General features: G+C 52.3%; 4 protein-coding genes across 4 annotated transcripts; 3 read left to right on the forward strand and 1 right to left on the reverse strand.

Moving 5' to 3' along the window:
- Positions 1-885: 885 nt before the first annotated feature.
- P168DRAFT_329380 (histone deacetylase complex subunit SAP30 Sin3-binding domain-containing protein) lies at positions 886-1768 on the forward strand (the record flags this gene model as incomplete). The annotated part of the gene is made up of 2 exons (XM_024841466.1): positions 886-1215; positions 1301-1768. Exons 1-2 carry the CDS (start codon positions 1018-1020, stop codon positions 1766-1768), a joined length of 666 nt encoding a protein of 221 aa, XP_024690008.1. The 5' UTR covers positions 886-1017.
- Positions 1769-3781: 2013 nt separating this feature from the next.
- Positions 3782-10571, reverse strand: P168DRAFT_312562 (BRO1-domain-containing protein). The gene is made up of 6 exons (XM_024839581.1): positions 10144-10571; positions 8794-10061; positions 8573-8737; positions 6902-7180; positions 5241-6837; positions 3782-5189 (listed from the first exon to the last, which is right to left on the reverse strand). Exons 1-6 carry the CDS (start codon positions 10351-10353, stop codon positions 4059-4061), a joined length of 4650 nt encoding a protein of 1549 aa, XP_024690009.1. The 5' UTR covers positions 10354-10571; the 3' UTR covers positions 3782-4058.
- Positions 10572-10731: 160 nt separating this feature from the next.
- Positions 10732-14530, forward strand: P168DRAFT_292522 (endopeptidase La). The gene is made up of 3 exons (XM_024837599.1): positions 10732-13822; positions 13881-14098; positions 14171-14530. Exons 1-3 carry the CDS (start codon positions 10846-10848, stop codon positions 14330-14332), a joined length of 3357 nt encoding a protein of 1118 aa, XP_024690010.1. The 5' UTR covers positions 10732-10845; the 3' UTR covers positions 14333-14530.
- Positions 14531-16678: 2148 nt separating this feature from the next.
- On the forward strand, positions 16679-17383 carry P168DRAFT_48851 (uncharacterized protein). The gene has a single exon (XM_024841970.1). It carries the CDS (start codon positions 16719-16721, stop codon positions 17106-17108), a length of 390 nt encoding a protein of 129 aa, XP_024690011.1. The 5' UTR covers positions 16679-16718; the 3' UTR covers positions 17109-17383.
- The last annotated feature ends 93 nt before the right edge of the window (positions 17384-17476 follow it).

Here is a 17476-nt window from a genome sequence, read left to right on the forward strand (position 1 = left end):
AAAATAATCTATACACTTTAGGTGTAAGAGGGCTTTGTATAGCTTGTGCATTGGTATCGCGGGCTATCTTCTATCTGGTATATTGCCTTGTCATTGTAACTGTCACATATCTGGTCAGCTGCCTCTGGAGTTACGGGCATCGGGTATACCCTATCGATCCTTCAAAGTGGGGGTCTGGTTTTGAATGAGGTTGTCAGAAGTGTCACTGCCAGTCAATAGATATATCAGATCACTGATCCTTTCGAGCGGTCACTCTTGACGTCAGCGCCGTCGAAATTAATATGGCTGGGTGATGGCCGTTCAGGACATGCAGGACTGGCCTGAGTAGGAACTGATAACGTCGTACATGATGGAGAGTACTTCAGCGCATCCTTTGGTTAGTATGAACGGCGGATGCATACAGTCTGGTATGCGAAAGAAACGCGATTGGATGTACAAGTCTTGTCCCTGGTGTTATGCTAAGATCGCCAAATCAGGCTTCTAGATACTGTCTTGAAGATGATCATCGTACATAGCTGGTTTGGATCAATCATTGGCATCTGGCAGTGTCGGATGCTTGCCGATATTAGTAGATATGATGACGGAAAACGTCTGGTTTGTGGGCCATAATTGTTATATACCCAGTTTATACCGTCTCGACAAGGACTCCGTATAGTCTCATGATATGTCTATTGACCGCCGTAGAGCTCCGTACACGACGACCGAATGAAAGGTGACACGTCCAATAACCACCCAGAAAGGAATTGAAGATCGGCAATATTACCCAAAAAGGTCAAATGATATCGCGCTCGACGCCATTCTGCCGCGTCTGGCCGCCTCCAAAGTTCTTTCGGCCATTCTCAACAACGCTCTCTCGCCCTCTCGCTCCTCGCTCGTTCCATCATGATCGCTCGTTCCTCCCGCGTATATCTAGTCTCGAGAAGTCCAGCTTCATAGGTTACAGCCTGTCGCGGCCATTGACCGGCCTGCCCCACTTCCCTCCTCTCCCCTTTCGCATTCCCCCTCTCAACTCGCATCATGGCGCCCCCGCGGCAGCGCACGACCGCCGTCCACGATGACTCTCGCTCGGAAGCTTCCAGCACCGCGCGTGAACACAAGACAGCCTCCAAGGGTCGCAAGACGGCCAATGCCCCTGCCGCCGGTGTCTCGCGAGCTGAAGCCAAAGCCGCTGCTAATGTGACCAGCGCCCCCGCTGTCGAAGACAACCTGCCCAAGGTAGCTCAAGCCAACCCTGCCCATTCTCGGAGCCATCCCTCCTAGATAGCTTTCAAATCGCTTACGAGTCTGTCTCCCTGATCAGATCGACTGGAACGAAATGCCCCTCAGCATGCTCCACTCCTACCGCCACTCCTACAAACTCTCCTGCCCCAGCGCCTACCCCAGCGAATACTCCCAGCTTCTCCTATCCAAGGGAATCGGCCTCCGATCACCAACCGCCATCGCCGCCCAACGCGCCCACCAAGCGAAACAAGACCCGCAAACCAACGGCGTGAACGGAGCCGACAATGCCGGCGTAGCGCCGAAGAACGCCCCCAATGGCATCGCCAGCAGCAGAGATCCCACCCACGGACAGAGAACAGTAGATGGGAAGAGCGCCCTGCACCGCATCATCGCGCAGGACCGCGTCAGCAAGAAGCAGCTTGCGACGGCGGCGCGGAAACACTTCAATAATGCCGCGTTGGCGGAGCAGGAGGCTATCGCGCGGTTTCTGTATAAGGTGCGCGAGGAAGGGAGGGGGAGGCAGTTTCGGTTGAGGTTTCAGCCTTAATTGTCCTCTTCCTCCTCTCCCTCCTCCTCCGCTTTCTTATTATCATTCTTTGGTCCTTTACCGATAGGTTTCGTTGGCTTTGGTCAATGGTTGCCTATGGGTAGTTTTTTTCTAGGTTTTGGGCTGGGTTCCCTGCAGCAGGCGTTTTGATATCGTTCTGTGCCTGGCAGGACCTACGTTGGTTTTTTGTCTGTTTCTCTTACCGTCTACCTCATCTTCCTGTTTCTTCTTCGTCCAAGTCATGATACCCATTGTGTTTCCTCATCCATCTTCTCCAATCTTGATGTACTATCATTGCTATATATGCCATCTATTCTCCTAGTTATCCGTTTTTACTACCCTACACCGTCTGTGAACACACAATATCGGGTAGCCATCTCACTCCCTCGGAATGATCGATTCTCAACTCAAGCATAGGAGCCCGGCGAGATTCTCCCCTTTACTTTCATTCCTTCTTCAAAACTACATACATCCTTGAAGGATATACCGACTGGCCAAGCTGACTATAATTATCTCTCATTGCTATCTTCGAGACCGGATCAGCCCCGCTTGTACACTATCCTATCCATCAGCAGGACATATCCTGTGCACTCGCATCTAGGGTGACTCCAGTATATCAGCCCTGTATAGGAATCCCTCCAAATCATATAAAAACAGTCCTGTCTAATATCAATCTTATGTATGTCTATAAACAGTATACAACCACTTTAAAAACAAATTCTCAAGAGCCGAGATAACTCCCTCAACAGGGAAAACCTGAAGCTACCCAAAAGGATATAAAACATATGAACCAAAAGAGAGAGAGAAAAAAAAGGATGATTCTCTCCGCATCTTGCGGGATTGATCGTGTATTACAGAGAAGACTGATACAGGTTCTTTCCTCCTATTAACTATGGGCCATTAGTTACCCAGCCCTATAAACGGATACTTTTATGGATGAAAGTCGACTGTACCTAAAAGACACAAGACACGGCAGACCCCTGCGCCGGTTTGGAGGTTTGAAAAATTAAAATAAATCAGGCTCAAGCCAACGGGCTCTCATGTTGCTGGCTGGCTGGCTGGCTGGTTGATCAATCAATCTTTTTGGAAAAGAGACTGTTCCATTAAAATGGTTGACAGTCGTAATATTTTCGCCGAATGAACATGAATTTGCAGCACTGACCCTCGTGTCGATGGTAGTGCTTTGGACATCCCCGCCCACGCTGGGCTTCGTTAATTGCGGAGAGATCTTGTTCCGTGGCGCTTTCTGTCGGCAGGGCTGTGACCAGGCTTAGAGAGAAGAGGGCGGTGATGAGTAGTTGGTTGAGATGCAATGTGTTGGGAGAATCTCGACTGGACTGGTGTGGTGGGTAAGCTGAGATGGTTATGTTTGATTGATTATGGAGTAGGTAGGTGTTTTTGAGTGAGTGTTTGTTTGTTCTTGATGGAGACGGTGTGTAGCTTTTGATGATAAGGTATGAGTTGAGGGATGCTAGGGTGGGCGGCGTGGTGGGATTTATATCCTTGGTTTTATACTCCGTGCTACGTAGATGCATATGGATGGACATGACATTTAGGGTTACGTTTCCCCTGGATGGGGCCTCTACGCGAGGGGCTCCATGGGGTAGTTATATCATGCGCCGTTCTGGAACATGTAATCTGCTAGACTCCAATAGTTATACTATAGATGAATGAACACGGCAACATAGATATGACTTGTTGCACTAGTTGAAATAAGAAATAAAAACAGGGTAGAAACTTCCAGATTTCAGTATACTGATCAATAGACTATCTATCCTATTCAGTAGAAAAAGATCACAATGGATACGTAATAAAACTCTGACCTGGCACTCTAGGCCATGCTAACTATACCAAGGGTGTTAAACCTCCTTGCTTGACATATGTGAGATCGGTATCATATACTGATAGGAATGATGTTGCAGATATCAGCCATATCCAGTCTGACCGAGATGCTGTGAGGCTTTTTAGTGCAGTTGGCTGATGCTTTGATACCAAGGGATAGGATAGGGCAGGATAGGGTAGGGTAGGATAGGATAGGGCAGGATAGGATAGAGCAGGATAGGATAAGATAGAAATGATAAGATGGAATCAGAATAGAATATAATGGAATTTTTCAATAATATCCACACTAGCCAACAACACAAAAACACAGCAAGAAACGCCTGGATGCAACCAACCAACCAACCAACCAACCAACCGACAACCCATCGTCTTTCATTGTTCTATCATGTTTCGTGAGTTTGCACTTCTCAGCTTCAATCCCGGGGTAGGGAGGAAAGGGAGGGATTGTTCATTTCCACGCGTTAAGACCAGCCCATGGATCACCTTGGCCCTGACCCTGGCCCTGGGGCTGGGACGACTGGGAAGGCGCCTTGTGGTGCTGGCTTGAGCCGTACGGGCGACTTTGGGCGTAGCCGCCCGGACCCGTGGGGTAGGGTCCCGTGGAGGGTGGGTAGCTGGTTTGATGAGGTCGTGGGGGCGGGGGCGGCGGGACGTAGCCCTGGGGCATGAATTGAGAGGGGGCGGTGGGCGGCGTCGGGTTTGAGTAGCCGCTGTAAGGGGTCGGAGTCGACGAGTAGAATTGCTGGTTGGGCGGCGGGGAGGCGGACGGCGGGTATGGGTATGCCATTGGGTTGTAGCCTTCCGAGAGGGGCGCCGCGGCGCCTTGCTGGAAGTGTTGCCCTGGCATGTAAGAGACGCCGGTCCCTGGGGGCATGTATTGTCCGTAGGGCGCGGGGGAGTGGGACATGGGCATGCCGTGGGGTTGCCCGGTTACGTTGGGCGGGAAGGCGGGAGACATCTTCGGGGATGTGATCCCCGGCGTGGGGTAGCTGGGGACGTGGACCGGGGGAGGGGGCGATTTCGCCTTGTACGACGACACTGGGGGCGGAGGACCCGCGGAAGGGGGCTTGGGCTCTGTGGACAGGCGCTCCATGAGCTGGCGGAGCTTCTCCCGTTCTTGGTCTTCCTGGTTGGCTGCCCCCCCTGCCTTGTCGCGTTCGATCTGGGCTAGCAGCTGCGCCCCCTCGGACCGCCGGTTGTTTATGAAGGAGTCGACGTTCTTCCGGAGATTTTCCACCGTCTCGCCCATCTCGGTATAGAAGGTCTGCGCCTGGACGACGCCCGACAGGAGGCCGTTGAATGCGTCGTACACTTTCTTATACCGAGCCATCACCGAATTCCGCTGGCGGGTGATGGCCTCGTACTTGGATTGCTCGGATCGGACTCGTTTGTCTTGTAGTAGATCTCCGTAGATCTTGGTGAGCTCTTTCATCAACGAGGACTGCTTGTGGTTGGCCTGGAGCAGTCGATTCTGATGCGGCCGGAACTTTTCCAACTCCGCTTCAAAAAGCTGGCTCTCCTGTCCGGTGATTGACTTCTTGTTCAAGATGAGAACATTCGAGATGTCATCATTGTGGACCTATAGTTTTTGATTAGACGAGTAACCGAGAGGGGAGGGGGAAAGACATACCTTTTCTTTCAAATCCTTCAAAACTTGAGAACGCTCCCGCTTGACCAGATTCAGTTTCTTCAAAATGGATTCCACTTTGGCAATTTGATCCGCCACACTAAGGCTCCCTTCGTCGTATACATCGTCCAAAAGATTGCCTTCCGCGGTGGACGAGTGAGGGCTGCCAACGCCATTCTTACCCTTGCCGTGCTTTGAGCTGACCTTGATCATGGCCCGTTGGAAGAGCACCTCGGCCTCGTCCGTCTCACCGGCAGACCGCATCTCGTCAAAGTCCGACTCGTACTGCCGGAGCGTGGCCAGCAATTGCGAGTCGCTGGCGCTGGCCTCGTTGATCGTATCGCGGAACGTCCGGATATCACCACGCAGCGTCGTGTTGAGTCGGGCGCTGGGCTGCTGGCTCCAATCTGGCCCATGTTTGGAGCGCATCTTTTCGCAGACGCTCTCTTCCTTGTCCAGTTGCAGGGCGCACTGGTCGAGAAGCCCCTGGATCTCCACTTTGCGGTCCTGCAGCCCATCCAGCGCCTTGGCGAAAGATTTGTGGCCCGCGAGGTCCTGACACCACCGCCGGAACTCATCATCGACCGTCATCTCTTGGTCCATGCCGCCTTTCACAATATTCAAGCTACCCGGGAGCTTCAGGTAATCCAGGCTCGCGGCCATCTCCCCGTTGGCCGTCTCCACCTTCTCGGTCTCCGCTCGGATCAACTTGGCCTTCTCCTCATCGTACAAACTGGCCGTCTCCGTGACGGACATGGGGACCAGCTTCTGGAAGATATCCGGGCCGATGATTCGTTGGATGTCTTGTCCCTGGTAGAGCTCGCTGACCGGGATCGCCTTGGCCGCGGGGAGTTTGGCGACCGCGGACAGGCCTGCCTCATTGGGGATGGGCTGGTGGTAGATGAAGTCGTTATCCTTCACGAAGGTAGCGAGCGTGGCCTGCACATTTGCGAGGTGGTACTTGATGAGATCGTTCAGGTTCGCCCCGGACTCCGAGCTCAGATTCGAGTTGGGCGGGACCGACGAGGGGAATGACTTGGCCCATCCCAGCGCGGCGTTCGAGTTCTTCTCTGCGAACTGGAGTCGAGCGATGGCCACACCATGCGACTGGCTCTCACTGTCCGCCAGTGCCTGATAGTAGGACGCAACCGACGCCATGTGACTGGCCTTGGCCTGGACCACGATGAGCCACACCTTCTCGAAGACGCCCTTGGCATATTCCTGCATCCCTTCCACGGCCTGGGTATAGAGGTACGCGGACTGGCTGGCGAGCTTGGCGAGGAGACCCGCTTTCTTCTGGTCCGCCGTCTGCTTTTCCAGGAAGACTTCCTGCGCCTGCGCAAGGGTGACATGGATCAGTGTTTTGACCGTGTCGCGATTGAGATCCGTCGACGGCGCATGGAGGAAGTTCTCGTTGATGTAGGTGAACATTCCGGCGGAAGCTTGGAACGAATGATAGGCCGTTTTCAAGCCGGTGTCGTCGGCGCGGTTCTGGTTCGCTGCATGGCAGGAGAGGACGGCGGAGATGTTGAAGATAATGGAAGCTTTCTCAAAGGCCAGAGAGTATTGGGAGGTCTGCTTGTGGGTGAAGGCGTCGTACCTGGATGACGGAAACGTTAACACACATTCTCCACCCACCGCGGGGTAACCAACCCAAACCATACCAAGTAAAGGAGATTTTGATGTGGTTTTCATCCACCGGAAACCTGAGGTCCAAAAGCTCTAGCTGCCCGTAGTACCTATACAGAAGGTCGCGGCCCGTCGCACTGTCTTTCCCCGCACCTCGCATATCTTGGCGCAACCGGTTGAGGGTTGCGCATTCTTGACTGTATCGTTCGGGGTCTTCGCCATAGCTCTGGCGGATGTAGTCCTTGAGGGGGTGGATCCAATCGATTTCATTGGTCTGCTTGAGGGGACACGAGATCATGGCTGATTGAACCATACTGGCGATCGGTCAGAGCAAGCAGCTCCCATTCACAGACGGGGAGTTCGCGAAGCAGTCGGAGGGTCGACTGGATGTTGATGAGGGGGAGGGGAACGGAATTGCGCGCGGCGGGACGATCGGGGAGGAGGGGAGGGGCGGTGGGGGGATCCAAAGTTGGGGTGAAGGAGGGACAAGACGAGGTATCGAGGGATACCAGACCGACAACACCCGATCACGAGATTTAGGCAGAAGCTCTAGGGAGGGAATTCAAGGTTGCGCAGTGGGAGAGACAACGGTTCAAGGTACGTAGGCAGTCGTCGAACCGGAAGGTGGTTGAGATGACGACCGAGTGGGGACGCCGTGCGGGATGAAGACGGCTGACTGGTATGATAGTATTATATAAGGTGGAGTGTCATGGGAAGAGGGATCTAGGTTGTAAAGATATCAAGGGCGGGGGAGAGGAGATCAGATATTCAAGCCTCGACAGGAAGGGAGTGAAGGTAGAAAGGTGGAGGAAGAGAGAGAGAAGTGAAGTGAGTGAGGTGAGGTGAGGGAGGAAGAGGAAGAGGAAGAAGAGGAAGAAGAGTGATGGTGGGAAATGAGGAGAGGCGGAAACCCCCAAGGAGTGATTGGGCGGCGGTCTGGTTGGAACAAGTGAAGTTGGCGCCAATCTTGGATTTAGTCTTGATCCAGACACACTCAGCTATTTGGTATGGATATTATGTTTAATACGGTATAGATTAAAATTATCTTTACATAACTGTTAAATCATATATTCTATATCAGAAGAAGGTGGAGAGAAGATGCAGGAAAGTGGACGGGTCTGATGTGCCAATTCTACATCCCACTATCCCATAGTAGTGATAAGGCTGAATGGAAGCAGGCATGACTTTAGGAGAGAACCTGTTCTAGTCAGTCTCATGGGAATAATTATCTGTGCTCCTTTCTATGACTCTTCTCATCCCTGTTCGACTTGACAGCTACTTTGACATCATCCATGTTCCTTCACTCGAATCGAGCCTTGATTGATATACAGTATCTACCTATCTGGTGGGTCGATAACCTGGTCCGTGTACTTTCACATAACGGGCAATTAAGAGGGGAGCATTTCATTCAAATGGCAGTGTTCAGAGTGGATATCGTCGACAAAAAAAGGCAAAAAGAAAGAAAGAAAAACAGATACGTATAACAGCAGCATAGTACATACAAGTTCCTGCCTCTATCAACACATCCAATATTCCAACATGCAGAAATGGCACAAAACCCCCAAAAGCTCGCCGGCGCTATGAAATCCCTAGAATAATACAAGTAGTGGAAGGGAGATGAATGATTATACAATCCAGAAAGAGAATCATCGAGGGTTCCCGATGTCCCGTCGTCACAGGTCACAGGTCCAGTCGATTATGAGGACTTCTTGTCATCCTCCGTCGGCTTCTTGCTGTTGTCCGACTGCGATTTGTCCGAGGCCTTCTTGTCCGCCTCTGAGGCCTTCGCATGGTTCATGAGCCTGTGCCAGGCGGACTTGAGGAATCCCTCGCCCTTGCCGTCGGCCGCGCCACTCGACTCGGCATCGGAGCTGTTGGGTGGTCAGCATACTCTAAAGGAAGGGAGCAGCGGAATGACGGAACTTACCTTTCTTTGCCGACATCCATGATCCGCCGGGCCGTCTTGTCGCCCATCTCATCCGCAAGCACTTCGAGGATCATCCGCTGGTTGCCGGTCAAGGACTTGGGCATCGCGACCTTGAACTCGACCTTCAGATCACCGGTCGGGCTGAAGCGCGAGCGGCCGCCGAGCTTCTTCATCCCCATGCCCGACAAGGTGATGCGATCTCCCGTGCCGGTGCCCGTGGCCACCCGGACCTTGACTTCACCGTCCAGCGTAGGCACTTGGACCTCACCACCCAACAGCGCAGTGGTCAGAGGAACCGAGGCGGTGTAAAGAATATCGGAACCGGAGCGACTGAATCGGTGGTCGGGAGCGACGCGGATCGAGACGTACAGATCGCCCCGCTTGGTGCGGGCTCCCGGGGTAGCGTTGGTCCCGGTGGGCGGAGCGTCTCCTTCAGAGTTGACCCTCAGTCGCATGCCATCCTCGACACCACCAGGGATGTCGACCTGGATCGTCTTGCGATCCCGGACCACGCCGTTGCCGTTGCACGAGCCACATTCAGACCCGCGAGGGACACTGAGGCCGGATCCGCCACAAGCGTCGCAGGTGGCGGCCAGCTGGAATCCACCCTGCACGAAATGCACACGGGTACCGGATCCGTTACACTGGCGACATTGAGTGCGCTTGGCACCCTGCTTCAAACCATCGCCCTTGCACGTGCCGCATTCCGTCAGGGGTGTAATCGGGATATCCTTCGATGTTCCCTTGGCCGCCTCCATGAAGGAGATATTGGTCTGGACCTCAATATCCTCACCCACCATGACTTCCTGGACCGGGCCACGCCGGCCACGACCGCCACGACGAGCGCCGCCTGTGAAAGCACCGAAAAGGTCCTCGAAATTGATATCCCCAGAGAATCCACCACCGCCAAAGCCACCACCCCCGAAACCACCACCTCCAAAACCACCTCCAAAACCGTGGAAGCCGCCCGCACCGGAGAACGGACCACCCGCCCCGGCACTGGGGTCGAAACCGCCATTCTGGTCGAACGCGGCGGACCCATACCGATCATAGGTCTCTCGCTTTTTGGCGTCGGAAAGCAATTCATACGCGGACTGGGCCTCTGCGAACTTTTCCTTGGCATTCGGGTCCTTGTTGGTATCCGGGTGATACTTCTTCGCCATTCCGTAATAAGCCTTCTTGATATCACCGGCGGCGGCGCCCTTGTCTACCCCGAGGACTTTGTACGGATCCGTCATCGCGGAGAGAGGAGCCGAGGTGTGGAATGTCTATTCAATTTGAATCGCAATCGTCAGTCAAGCCCCGGATATGCACATCGGAGACCCGGAGAGTAGATCTCGGGGAACTTACCTGGGAGGAGAAGACAACCGGGTTCTTCTTGTGACCGGCCCCATTCCGCAGACGCCGCTCCGTAGGCGACATAGTCGAGACATGATATCCGCGAGTCTGCTGAGAAGACCAAATCGTGGTGGAGGGCTGCTTGGTGCATTGTCGCGACGTCCGGAGCAATTGACCGGGGAGAGCCGCGGCTTTGGGCATAGCGGCGGATGTAACGCTCATAGTTGACCGGGAGAAGATTCAAACGGAGGAGCGGAGAGGAAAGAAAAAAGAGAAGACGAGGAGTAGAAGAGGAGCAATCCGACCGAGCCCAGACAATCCACAAACCAGGGGCAAATATAATAACGGAGATTCGCCTTCTGGGAGGAAGTTGGAGATACGAATGAACGCTTAGAAGCTTCGAGTACTTCCGGCTCGAAAAAGTTTCCCGGTCGGACAAAGGATGATCCGGGAGGCGGTGACGAAAGACGGAGAGAAAGAGAGAGAATCAGAGAACCTCAGGCTTGCTTCGGTAAGCAGTCATTCTATCCGTATCTCTTCTTCCTCTTCCGCTTCCCCATATCCTCTCTCCGGTCTCCTGTTTCCTTTCGTCTCTATTTCTTTGCATTGTAATTGTGAACATCGTTCGACCGACCGATCGATTGGTCTTCTTTTGTATATTATTTCCGCTCACCTTTTCCCTTATAATATCGTCCTCCCGCCACTCACTGTAGCATGCTCCGCGGCCAGACTCTTCCCTGGAGAGCCGCGCTCCACCAATCCTCGCGTCCACTCGTTCTCCGGTCTCTACTTGCGCCTTCGAGATACAATGTCGCTGTCCGATCGGCCGTAACCTCACCGCGTCTCCCGCGCTCTCTGCCGAGTTGCCCGCGGACCTTCTCGTCCAGTTCGTTCCGATCGAAGGAAAAGCCCCCACCCGGCGACGACAAGGAAGATCCGAATCAGAAGGAACAGAAGGATTCAACAGAAGAGAAAGACGTCCAGCGGGGGCCAGAGTCTCGGCGGAAGACGGGTGATCTGTCGAACAAACAGGGATCGGCTACGTCAGAACCCGGAGCTCCGACCTCGGCGTTTACCCGGCGCAAGGAAAAATCCCCCACGGACAAGGAGCAACGAGGAGTCGAGGAGGATGGAAAGGAGGAAAATAACGCCGCCGAAAGCAAAGGAAGTTCAAACGAAGGCCCGTCGCCCATTCCTGTGAATGGCGGTTCGGACTCCAAGCCCAGTGGTGGGAACCAGGGTGGGAACGATGATGGCGGGAAGAAGGGGAAGAAGGGTGCCGGCGAGAAGGCCTTACAGAAGCCTTCCGTCCCCGACGTCTACCCCCAAGTGATGGCTATTCCTATTGCTAAGCGGCCGCTCTTCCCGGGTTTCTACAAGGCGATTACCATCCGAGACCCCAACGTGGCCATGGCCATCCAGGACATGATGAAACGCGGGCAACCTTACGTCGGAGCGTTCCTGTTTAAAGATGAGAACGCCGACGGTGACGTGATCGAGAGCATGGATGATATCTACGACGTGGGTGTGTTTGCACAGATTACTGCGGCTTATCCCCTTCGCGGAGAGGCGAGCGGGGTGACGGCCGTGCTCTACCCGCATCGTCGCATCAAGGTTACTTCGTTAATAGCACCAACCGAACAAGACAAAGACAAGCCCGCTGCGACGGATGACAAATCCGCGGAGAAGCGGGGCGATGTTGTGGCCAGCTTCGAAGAGGGCGCGGCGGAGCCTACGCCTAAGGATCACTACGAACCTACCTCATTCTTGCGAAAATACCCCGTCAGCTTGGTCAATGTCGAAAATCAGGTGGAAGAACCCTTCGACAAGAAAAGCGCCATCATCCGTGCCGTGACAAGTGAGATTGTCAACGTCTGCAAGGAAATTGCCAGCCTCAACCCGCTATTCCGTGACCAGATCTCGGCCTTCTACACGGACCAATTCCCCGGCAATCTGAGCGATGAGCCCGCCAAGCTGGCCGACTTCGCTGCGGCTGTCTCTGCGGGTGAACTGCAGGAGATGCAGGAAGTCCTTGAATTGACTAATGTCGAGGAGCGATTGCCCAAGGCGTTGGTGGTGCTGAAGAAGGAGTTGATGAACGCACAGCTCCAGTCCAAGATCTCGAAAGACGTCGAAGCCAAGATCCAGAAGCGCCAGCGCGAGTATTGGTTAATGGAGCAGATGAAGGGGATCAAGAGGGAGTTGGGCATCGAATCCGACGGCAAGGATAAACTGGTTGAGAAGTTCAAGGAGAAGGCGGAGAAACTCGCCATGCCTGAGGCCGTCAAGAAGGTGTTCGACGAAGAGATCAACAAGCTGGCCCACCTGGAGCCGGCTGCGTCCGAGTTCAACGTCACGCGCAACTACCTCGACTGGTTGACCCAGATCCCCTGGGGCCAGAAGAGCGTGGAGAACTTTGGGATCCAGCATGCGACGAGCGTTTTGGACGAGGATCACTACGGGCTGAAGGATGTCAAGGACCGCATTCTGGAATTCATCGCTGTCGGCAAACTCCGGGGCACCGTTGAAGGGAAGATCCTCTGTCTGGTCGGACCCCCGGGTGTCGGAAAGACAAGCATTGGCAAGTCCATCGCGCGGGCATTGAACAGGCAGTACTACCGGTTCTCCGTCGGAGGCTTGACGGACGTGGCAGAAATCAAGGGCCATCGTCGGACCTACGTGGGCGCCCTTCCTGGTCGCATCATCCAAGCCCTCAAGAAGTGCCAGACGGAGAACCCGTTGATCTTGATCGACGAGGTCGACAAGATTGGACGGGGCCATCAAGGCGACCCTTCGTCTGCGCTGCTCGAGCTACTGGATCCGGAGCAGAACAACTCGTTCCTGGATCACTACATGGATGTCCCCGTGGATCTGTCTAAGGTTCTTTTCGTCTGTACCGCCAACATTACCGACACCATCCCCCGGCCTCTGCTTGACCGTATGGAGCTCATTGAGCTTTCGGGCTACGTGGCGGATGAGAAGATGGCTATTGCCGAACGGTACCTTGCCCCCGCTGCTCGGGAGCTGACCGGTCTCAAGGATGTTGACGTCACCTTGAACGAGGAGGCCATCGAAGAACTCATCAAATCGTACTGCCGTGAGAGCGGTGTCCGAAACCTGAAGAAACAGATCGAAAAGGTTTACCGGAAGGCTGCCTTCAAGATTGTCCGAGAGTTGGGCGAGGATGTCCTCGCCGAGGAGAAGGCCCTGACCGACGAGGGCAAGGCCGCCCAGAGCGAGGAGAAGAAGGAGGCCGAGTCCTCCGAGACGGAGCACGCCTCAGCTGACCCAGAGAAGTCGACCACCGAAAAGCCGCGGGTGGCGTTGCAAGTCCCTGACAGTGTACACATCAGCATCGGCAAAGACAGCTTGACTGACTACGTTGGACCTCCCATCTACACGGCCGACCGACTGTACGATACGTTCCCGCCCGGCGTGACCATGGGACTTGCGTGGACGAGCATGGGAGGCGCCGCGCTGTACGTGGAGTCGATCCTGGAGAATGCTCTGACGCACGAGTCCCGACCGGGCATCGAGATCACGGGCAACCTGCAGACGGTGATGAAAGAATCGACACATATTGCGTACTCCTTTGCGAAGTCTGTGATGGCGAAGCAGTTCCCCGAGAACCGCTTCTTTGAAAAGGCCAAGCTCCACATGCATTGCCCCGAGGGTGCGGTGCCCAAGGACGGTAAGATTTCTCCTCCCGCGCGTTTCATCTGAATTGTCCCACTGACAGATCACGCTAGGACCCTCGGCCGGTATCACCATGGCGACTTCGCTCCTGTCGCTGGCTTTGAATCACCCGCTCGACCCGACGATTGCGATGACGGGTGAGCTGACAGTGACCGGTAAGGTGCTTCGGATCGGCGGATTGCGCGAGAAGACCGTGGCAGCCCGTCGAGCTGGTGCCACCAAGATCATCTTCCCTGCCGACAACATGTCTGATTGGCTAGAGCTGCCTGAGGTGAGTTTCTATTTTCCTTTTCTTTTTTGTGTTTTGATTATTTCTTTCCATGTACAAATCTAACTGGCGCAGAACATCAAACGTGGTATCGACGGCCATCCGGCCACCTGGTACTCCGACGTCTTCGATCTCCTCTTCGCCGATCTCGACAAGGGAACAGCCAACCAGATCTGGCGCAAGGAGTTGGCAGAGCCCACCAAGAAGAAGGCCAATGAGGACGAGCACGACGATTAAGTGATACCCTGTCCTATCTGGCGTGCTCCGGTATATACTTTATCGCCAGTTGTTCTCTTCCTTCTTGGGCTCTGTTCTTCCTACCTATTACGGTCACATACGGGCGTTTCGTGCGGAATGCATGGTCGGAGTTTTGTTTCATCTAGTAGCTGTGTACTTTTTTTTTTTTTTTTTTTTTCATGGTTTTTGTCTCCTGGGATTATGCCATGGTTTCCGTCCCTTAGATATCGAAGCGACCAAAGCTACGATCTAGGGGTGGCACCACCTCAGGAGCCTTACCTTCCTCTCTATCTATTCCGAGGTGATAAGTGCGACGATAGAATTCCTCTTCTCTCTACTTTTCTTTTCCCTGTTTCCATTTTATAACCCCCTCCACTCCCTCCTCACAAAATGGAGATAAATCAATACTTTGATCAGTGTATACCTGTTTTTATTCATTTCATGTCTTGTGGCTAGCTGTTTGGTGTATGAGAGAGCAATGCTGGATAGGTAGGTACCTAGGTAGTGACACGTCTTTCTTGCATTTGGTGCTGTTGAAATGGATGGATGGATACCCTGTTATCTATTTATTACTTCTTTACCCGACTACCTATTTACCGATCTATTTACATATTCTACCTTATCCTGTATGCAATGTCTATATATACATTTATGACGATATGCGACGCAGTATTCAGCAACGTAGATACCAAAGGACTACTCATATAGAAACAGCCAACGTGCCCGCCCCGCATTGCTTACTCTAGCGTCTAGTGTGTCATTTCCCCAAGCGACCACTGGAGAGAAGAAGTGAATAGTAGGTGTGGGGGGTGGAGACCAAGAGTGATAGGTACGATATGGGGAAGAAAGACGTCGGTATTCGCTCGTTAGATCCACTGGGAGGGAGCGGGGGGTTGATTGGGAGGTGGGATTGTGGGCTGCGGGGGTCCGAAGAGAGAAAGAGGGCATATCGGATTGGATTTGGTTCTGTATGGAGTCGACTGACTGACTGATTGATTTACTTGCTTTTGGTGTGATGTGTTGGGGGTGTTGATTGGTATGGGGTGGATGGGGTTGGTGATGCAGTGGTTGATATCTATGATCTACCTAGGTGATGCTGGTGGTGTTATACTGGGTATCCATGTAGGTATCTACCTATGGAGGTAGATCTCTTGAGAAAACCAATGATGTGGTGGGAAATGATCAGTGGAGTGTAGAGATAGGACATATCATAGACTGTATACAGTTCATGATGGTAGTGGTGCGCGTCTCCAGCCATAGGACGAGGGTAAAGTGTTTACACCCATAAGTAGGTGTAGGTGTACCTGGTATGTAGTACGTATTAGTAGATAGTATAGTATACAGTATCTACCAACAAGGTAGCAGCTACTAGTTACTACCCTGCATAGTACCTAGATACCTAAGCAGTACTAACCCCCAGTACCTAGTACTTAAGACAAGTATGATTGGACGCACTTCCCGACCTGTCGAGTTGTCCAGTCCAAGCATCACTTTGAAAGTCAAATTTGGTAGGTCAGACAGGCTCCATATAGCCTCAACGACATTCTTCAGCCAGTAGGTCTGCAGTAGTCGTGGGGTTTCTACCAGTTAGGGGAGTGCCAACGTGGCCGTCGGGGGGAGAGGCGGGGGTGAAGCGATACTCGGGTATCTGTAGATGGGTAGGTAGGGACTAAGCGATGGATTTTGTAGTGGATGGATGAATGACATGATTGATGAGTGGTATAGGTTGAGAGTGAGGTAAATGAGTGGCATTATCTATTTTATGTATCTTAATAGTATCTTGAAAGTATTCTATAAAGTTCCCTACAGAGTACTACGGAGTACTCTACTCTGAAACTTACTAATCAATATCGGTTTATGTACTGTAGCGTGCTGGATACGGTCAAGGAACCGTTCGAGAAGGAGTGGAAGGAGTTGGGCTGTGCATCTGCAGGAGTGGAGTGGATAAGAGGTAGTGGTGATCACTGTTATTTGTTGTCAATTAGTCCTGAGTTTCTATATTGCCAATATCAAGATACTCATCCTATTATCTTGGTCAATTATTGATAAATGTATTTAGACTATTCAATATACTCCGTACTCTATCTTGATATCATCAATGGCCATAGTAATTTATACTGATAGTGGATCGATCGCCGAATCTCCAACAGACCCATCCGTTTCAGGCACTATCAGGCCGCCGTGCATCTGGCCATTCCTATTTGATTATTTTATATTTGTTTATGATCATATTATAGATGTTGTTATATTATTATTATTATATTTGCTTATTGTTGTAATTATCTTATTCCTGACATGTTGATCTATTGATTGATCCTCACTTGATCCATCTCTGCCTCAGTCCAATTTCTCGACAGTAAGGAGGTCTCCTGCAGTTCTTCTACATATGAGTATTCATAATACTTCATCTCTCTCTCTCTCTCTCTCTCTCTCCACTACATCTACAACTACAACACACTTGAATGATCAAGTCAACCAATCACCCCAGTTGATTGACAGCCTGGGGTCTCCAGGTATTAACCAGGTAATCCAAACAACTAAAACCACATCGTCATCTTGTCATTCTCTCTCATCAACAACTCAATCACTCTCACCGACTTCTTCCTCCTCCCCTCCTCCTTCCTTCCATTGGTTCATCCTTTATATAATTTTAGTCCTGTCTCATCCATTCTATTTACTCTTTTTTCTCTCTCTTTTCCGTTTCCCCTTCTCTCTCTCTCTCTCTCTCGCTTCTTGTTGGGGGTTGTTTGACTCTCTCACTCTCTATAGCACATAAGGTTGAGTCGGTTCTACACCAAAACCCGCCGGATTAATTTCCCTGCCACCGACTAATGATTCTTGTGCTCCTCTCTTCTCCGACAAACCCCCTGCTTGTCGGGTCCTTTTGATTGTTCTGTCTTGGCTCTGGGAGTTTCATTTGATTTATTTTTTTCTGGCTTTGATCTAATTTAAATTTTTTTCCTCACCTTCTCTGTGCGTTGGTCCATCATCCACACCTGGTTGCTCTCTCTCCCCTTCTTTTCCATCCTCTTTGGTTTGTTTGTTTATTTATTTATTTATTTATTTTTTTGCATCTTCTTTGTCTTCACTCGTTTCCCTCTCGACCGCCCAATTGACCCCAAATTCAACAGTTGGGGAGATCGA

This window comes from Aspergillus campestris (genome assembly GCF_002847485.1).
Source record: "Aspergillus campestris IBT 28561 chromosome Unknown P168scaffold_11, whole genome shotgun sequence".
In the NCBI taxonomy this organism is placed as follows: domain Eukaryota; kingdom Fungi; phylum Ascomycota; class Eurotiomycetes; order Eurotiales; family Aspergillaceae; genus Aspergillus; species Aspergillus campestris.

Excerpts from the sequence above, each read along its gene's own strand:
- P168DRAFT_312562 (XM_024839581.1), bottom strand. The coding sequence starts at position 10,353 with ATGAGCGTTACATCCGCCGCTATGCCCAAAGCCGCGGCTCTCCCCGGT. Across the intron at positions 7,181-8,572 it reads CCGACGGAGGATGACAAGAA|TATGGTTCAATCAGCCATGA; the intron begins GTCCTCATAATC and ends ACCGATCGCCAG. Across the intron at positions 5,190-5,240 it reads TGAAGGATTTGAAAGAAAAG|GTCCACAATGATGACATCTC; the intron begins GTATGTCTTTCC and ends CAAAAACTATAG.
- P168DRAFT_292522 (XM_024837599.1), top strand. The coding sequence starts at position 10,846 with ATGCTCCGCGGCCAGACTCTTCCCTGGAGAGCCGCGCTCCACCAATCC. Across the intron at positions 13,823-13,880 it reads GGGTGCGGTGCCCAAGGACG|GACCCTCGGCCGGTATCACC; the intron begins GTAAGATTTCTC and ends AGATCACGCTAG. Across the intron at positions 14,099-14,170 it reads ATTGGCTAGAGCTGCCTGAG|AACATCAAACGTGGTATCGA; the intron begins GTGAGTTTCTAT and ends TAACTGGCGCAG.
- P168DRAFT_48851 (XM_024841970.1), top strand. The coding sequence starts at position 16,719 with ATGAGTATTCATAATACTTCATCTCTCTCTCTCTCTCTCTCTCTCTCC.